Raw genomic sequence first — 6519 nt, 5'->3', positions numbered from 1 at the left:
AGAATCGAAAACTTTTGGGTTCGGTTCCAAACCGAAATAACTGTAACAATCCAAAACTAGATAATGAAACAAAATTGCATATCAAACCTCAGTCTTACGAAATTTAAATTCTCATAAAAGATTCACCAACCAACTCTAGAAAGTAAGATTCAAACTGCTTAAAATAATCTTGTTAACGTTTCTTTATATGATTCTTCGAACCATTATATATGGTTGAGTGATAAGGCATTGAACATAATAAACGGGAACACACTAGGTCCTCCTTCTATGCAAGTGTGTGAATCCCATATATAATGATAATTTAAATCCCCATGCTGTAACAAAAATAACAATCATCAAAGTAATTTTCAATCACAGACACATGATAAATCGATTAGAAAGTTTTTTTTTTTTGAAAAATAAATCGATTAGAAAGTTGCTTGTGTGAAACGAACAAAAAAAGAAGTAAAGCAAATAAACATGAGGGACATGACATAAAAGGAAACAACGATTCAAAGGCTTTATCTGCGAATGGTTTCTTAGTCTCAGACGGAGGAAACTGTAAGAAATCAAGATCTAGAGTATCTAGTTTGGCGTTGACAAAAAAAAAGAGTATCCAGTTTGTAAAGTAACGTAGGCTTGATGTTTTATGTGGAGGTTTGATATATGGTTCTTATACAATTACAAACATAGTTACTTGTTACATTGACTAAAACAGATGCTGCCTGGGAAAAATCCACGAATCGGTCTTGGCTGGCATATCAGCTCCATCCCGCCCATGACAAGCAAAGATGGACTACAAATAATATAAGAAACTTGAACCACTCCACTTACTGACAGTTTTAAATTAGAAATCCATAAAACTTAGCAATATGTTAAGAACATGTTTGGGCCTGAACTTATCATTAGTTCACAATTTCCTTAACAACTTTGACCATCTGAGTTAACTCATCCCCAACAGATTGGCCTTAAATTGTTTGTAAATGTACCGACTTCAAGTTGATGTCTGATTAATTTCTACCGAGAATCTCTGAGTACACCATTGGGAATAATTTCTATCTTGATATTTGATTAATTAGCCCAACGTCTAAATTTTTGAAACGTCATTAAAAAGAAAACTCACATTTTGTTTGAGTACCACGAACGTCATCAAAGGGATTATACCTTAGATGCCAAACAAAAAAGAAAAACAAAAGAAAGAAGTTGACTAATGTCAACGCCATTAAAGGTAGACAATCTAATCTCTTCATAAATCACTGTTCTATAATTATCAGCTTTGCCAACTGTACGGTTGTCTATTTCTGCTTTCAACATCCCAATAATTATTCCCTTCACATTATAAAAAAAGTCACGTACGTATTTTGTCTTTTTTTAAAAGGAGACTAATCTATGGATCATCTAATAATATTAGACTAATATGGCCATGATTTGGTCTTGAACCAGCTATTGAAATTTTTTTATTGTAGATCTATGAAAAAGACTCCTCATCTCACTGATGTAAACGTAATTTTTTTTTGGTCAGCAAACGTAATTATATTATGATATATCGTTTCTATTAAGATTTGGAAGAGATTCACTCCTTTTCATGTGTGCTTAACCGACAAAAGGAGATAACAATGAAACATAAAAAAGCAACATCAGTACATACATAATTAAAGGGTGCTGTTGGTGAGACTGAAAGTAAGCACTAACCACCAATAATTAACATTAATTGATACCTGATCAATGATAATTATCGACAAAGTGGGTCAGTCAGATCATATTATATTATACTCTTTTGATTAACTTATTTGGCACGGTCTTGGATAATATCGAATCCCATCTCAGTCGGATCGGTAGCTTGAAGCTCATAGTGAATCCCTTCCAAAACCCTCCTTAGCCCAGCCTTCGACGTTGCGTATAAGATCTTTGCCCTTATTCTTGATGCCTCCGGCGACCTAATACGGTTAACAAGTGTAATTACAATTTCACCCTTGCAGCACATGAATGTTTTCTGCCGGTGCATGTTAATATATATTACGAAATATCTATTTTTCCATTGCCAGTGACTGGGCCTAACCAAATCCTGCCGAACTCAATCAGCCGATTCTTGAGGTTTACTGTTAGAGTTTGGTTAAGAGTTCGGCTCAATTCGATAGATTTTTATAAGTTCTGATTAGGTTTTGTGGTCAAAAAGTTCAATTTAAAAATAATAATAATGAAATTATACCGGTTTATACTAAACCAGACTACAATCATACTGTATTAAAATTTTGAATCGAACTAGCGGAAATAACAAAATAATCTGAATTTTTAACCAAATTAAACCAAAATCTAATTAAAAATTCGAACTGGCCAACTAGCCAACCAAACTAATTCAGTTGAGCAAAACTTTGTGCAAACCGTATTTACCCGAGCTGAATCAACCGTTCAAACCGACCTGTAGGACTAAATAGTGATTATAACTGGAGGGGTATAAAGGTAAATATTGTAGTTCTGGGAGGTAAGACGACTAACCAGTAGATAAAGAAGATCTTGCTCTTGCGGCAGTTATCGACCGTGACAAAGTCGAAATCAAATACGGCATAGCGACAGTCGTCCACGGGTAAGGAAGCGGTGAGATCTTGATAGTTTTCTCCGGCGCCGCCGACTTTGTCGACGGTGACTTTACGGGAATTCTCATCGATCTTGAACACGATGTATCTGTGCACTTTCTTCCATTTCATCTCCAAGAATGAGCTCGTGCACTCTTCCGTCACTCGCATCCCCGTCGTCGCCTGCAAAATCAGATGATATTTAGTTTCAAATTCAGATGAAAAATCTTACGAGGAGATGCAAGAAAAAACAAATATATTCTTCTACCATCTTGAAAGCCATCGCCATTGTTGCTAAGATTCCTGGGTCTCTTTTTTTTCTCTGGCGTGGAGAGCTTTTCCGTTAAAACGGAATGACTTTGAGGTCTTTATATAATAAAGTTACCTCTATGCAGATGCGATCATTAGTTTTCTAGTATTACAAAATTACCCTTCAACTTTTTAATTAGAAGCGAATAATTTTTCTCGTGGGCAATGGGCATATAAGAGGATGGTTAAAGATAGAATTTTAGCGTGGATTTTAGTTAAAAATTAAGAGACAGTTTCTTATATTCTGCTTAGAACACCATCTAAAAACCCTGTGTTAATCATGCTCAGTGCAAATATATATGAAAAAAAAGTTTGATAAAAATATATATGATCCAGTGTCGTGCGAAGATTTACAGAGGCTTGAGACAAATATAAAAATACAGTCTTTTAACGAAAAAATTTTTTGATAAAAATATATCATATAATTAAAGAAAATTAGCACAACTATAAAACAATCAGCACTACTATGATTTAAGTTAGCAAAGATTACTTAAGAGAAGCTCGCAAGTCTATAATTTATAATTAGCTATACAATAAAACAAAAATAATCTTTTCTGATAAAAGAAAATAAATGCAACTTTTGGGCTTCCAACTTCAGATGATAATACAGTGTGTTTAGTAAAACCACTAACCTAACCCAAACTTTTAATAAGAGCCATAAAATGTCTATATATTTTGGAGGCCCAAGGCAAAAACCTTTTTGGTAACACATTAAGCACGCTTCTGGGTTGACCAAAAACAAAAGATGGCAAGTAAGAATTTAGGAGAATTATTTTTAAACGTGGTATTTCAAATGGCTGGTTCGGATATATGCCGAAAGAAAATTATGGAAAACGAAACAGAAATAGTCAAAAATTTCACTTTTGTTATGCATGTGAAACAATATATCATATATTATTCATTTATTTTTCTTTTTTTTTGGATAAAGAGCTATATCTATCTTATTAAAACTCAAGTACAAATTAGATTTATTTGGAAACATGTATAGCAATTTTTTAAAAAAATTTGTTTGGAAACATAGATTGTAGTTTAAAAAAAGTTTGTTTGAAAATATGGATTGCAGTTTTAAAAAGGAGGTTTGTTTGGAAACATAGATTGTAGTTTTAAAAATATGTTTGTTTGGAAACATGGATAATATTATATTAAGAGAAAAAAAAGTAGTGGACTTATATTTTTAAGAAAATTTGGAAGTCTATTATATTATGAGAAACTATCTATCTGCTACCTAATCGGGTTCGGTTCAGGTCTGTTTGGGTTTCGGGTTTCCGGGGTCAAAGATTTTAGCCTTATTCTAATATTTCTAAATTTCAGTTCGGGTTCACTTCGGATTTTTGCGGGTTTCGTTCGAGTTCGGATAACCCATTTAAATTACTTTTAAAATTTTAAAATTCATTATATATTTATATACTTTAAATTTCTCAAAAACTATAAACAAAATAATATATTAAATATAAATTTGAATAACGTATGTCAGAATACCTAAACTTAACATATAAATTATCTTAGTTCAAATATTTGGATAGAGAATCAATAATTATTTTAAATATTTTGGTGTTTTAAGTATACTTTTAATATTTTATATATTTACTATTGGTTATTTGTATATATTTTCAAGTATTTAAACCAGCTTAAAAGTATCATATATATATTCTAGATGTTTTTATATATATTAAATATAAAAATAGTTAATATATATAAATCTATAAATCTATTTCGGATACATCCGGGTACTCGGAATACTTCGCTTCAGATCGGATTTGGTTCTCCAAATACAAAATTTTGAATAATTCAGATATTTAATCAATTTCGGTTTGGGTTTGGTACTACTTTTTCGGATCGAGATCGGTTTGGTTCTTTAGATTCGGGTATTTTATCTAGCCCTTATATGATTTGAAAAACAAATAGAAACATATTTTTTTAAAATACATCCGCGCGGACGCGCTGGTCAAATTCTAGTTATACATTTATGATCGGTGTAAAACATTCTTTCTTTAAAGCTATACTTTAGAAAACATTCTCGTCGGTAGTGTCTTCACCACTATGATTAGGGTTGAGCAACGACGAAACGCATCATGTTAATAGAAAGAAACAAAAAGTATAGGGATCAGGGAAATGGGTCAAAATGCCTATATGCAATTAATATATACAGAAAAATAGTTGTGGCGCTAGGAATGGAGAGAGTGGTCCCAAAGAATAGTAGTAGTGGATAAAGTAACCCAACACCCACAATTTCTTCGATCTCTGCAGTTTCGTGTTACTCAAAACTCAAGTGACCCTTTACGTGTAAGCTAAGGATTGAGACTAGATCTCATATTAAAGTTTTCTAAAAGATCGATTCAAAAGTAAATATGTTGTTATTTACATATTATCAGTCTTATTCTATTTTTGGATCACAGTATCGAAAGTTAATTTTAAATCAATATTTTTATTGTTTACAATTCTATCCTTTGAATGTTATGTTAATCAAAATTATTATGTTATAAATTTTGTAGATACCATCTCAAGATCTATCGGTACGTAGGCACGTGTGTAGCCCAGGGCATAAAGAGTTAAATATTTGATATTAATACATCCCAAGGATACGTTGAAGGCCACTATACCAATTCCAGTATCTTTTTTTCCTGAAAATGTTCGAGTCTTCCCATGGAATTGTCCAATGCATGTATGGTACAACGTGTGGGAAACTTCACAACATTCGTATTTCTTCATATGTGTGTGTGTGTGTGTGTGGTAATTTCATACATAAATATATATAATTCTGTGTATATTGGTATGCCAGTGTGCGTATACTCTGAACTAATGTTCGGCTGTGTGTGTGGGTTCAATCAAACGTACCATATGTGGGGACGTAACAGATCATTCCAAAATACCAAACACTAAATTCCAACGTTAGGTGTGAAGGAAATATATGGCCACGTGAGGTCGGCTTGCCTTTGCCTCTCCAGTGTTTAGACTTTGTTGGTTTCAGAAAGTTCTAATCAAATTGATAAGAAAGTCTACTACGATTTCGGTTGAAAATGGTATTTAATTTTGTTTTCTGTTAAGAGTGATTTGGGTAGAACAAGTTTATAATATGTATATATATAATTGTTTTTCTGTATATAACACTACAAAAAAACGTTTCCATAACAACGACCATTTACGACGAAAATCTTTCCTCGTAAATTTACATGGTGTTTACAACGCAGTTACGAGGAGACCAAATTTTGTCGTAAAATCAATGTACGTTTAAGACGAAAGTACGTGGAATGAGAAATACGTCGTAACCGTTATATCGACATTACAACGAAACATGTTACCGTTATATTTAGGTGAAAACGTGTATTCAATGTGCTTTAATTTACCTAATTTCGTCGTAAAGTCATTTTAAATATCATGTTAAAACCATGTAAAATCCATGTAAAAGATTCCTTGTAAAATCGTTGTTATATTTCAACTACCCAACTCAAAAATTTCTCTATATATATGTCATTTCCCACAACTCTCTTCCTCACAACACACAAACGGAAAAATAAAATCAGAAAAAAAAGATTTCAAAAAAAAATCTAAGAAAAAAATGGCCGGTGGCGGTAGTATTTACGAGTTACGGAGTTGGATGTATTTGCACAAAGATTCCGACGGGAGGGTGACGAACGCATTTCTGAGTCGGGTAGAGACA

At 32.6% G+C, this 6519-nt stretch overlaps 1 protein-coding gene across 1 annotated transcript; it reads right to left on the bottom strand.

The window, feature by feature from the left end:
- Positions 1-1513: 1513 nt before the first annotated feature.
- On the bottom strand, positions 1514-3013 carry LOC106386658 (actin-depolymerizing factor 5). Its single transcript, XM_013826480.3, has 3 exons — positions 2821-3013; positions 2476-2735; positions 1514-1916 (listed from the first exon to the last, which is right to left on the bottom strand). Exons 1-3 carry the CDS (start codon positions 2839-2841, stop codon positions 1766-1768), a joined length of 432 nt encoding a protein of 143 aa, XP_013681934.1. The 5' UTR covers positions 2842-3013; the 3' UTR covers positions 1514-1765.
- Positions 3014-6519: the final 3506 nt, after the last annotated feature.

The sequence above is a fragment of the Brassica napus genome, assembly GCF_020379485.1.
Source record: "Brassica napus cultivar Da-Ae chromosome C3 unlocalized genomic scaffold, Da-Ae chrC03_Random_16, whole genome shotgun sequence".
Taxonomy (NCBI): domain Eukaryota; kingdom Viridiplantae; phylum Streptophyta; class Magnoliopsida; order Brassicales; family Brassicaceae; genus Brassica; species Brassica napus.
The sequence above is the reverse complement of the archived record's forward strand: the minus strand, read 5'-3'. Positions and strand labels throughout refer to the sequence as shown.

Bases quoted from the DNA above. Each gene is read 5' to 3' on its own strand.
- LOC106386658 (XM_013826480.3), bottom strand. From the start codon at position 2,841: ATGGCGATGGCTTTCAAGATG. The intron at 2,736-2,820 runs GTAGAAGAATAT...CTGATTTTGCAG, and splicing joins TGGCGATGGCTTTCAAGATG to GCGACGACGGGGATGCGAGT. The intron at 1,917-2,475 runs GTTAGTCGTCTT...TAACCGTATTAG, and splicing joins AAGATCTTCTTTATCTACTG to GTCGCCGGAGGCATCAAGAA.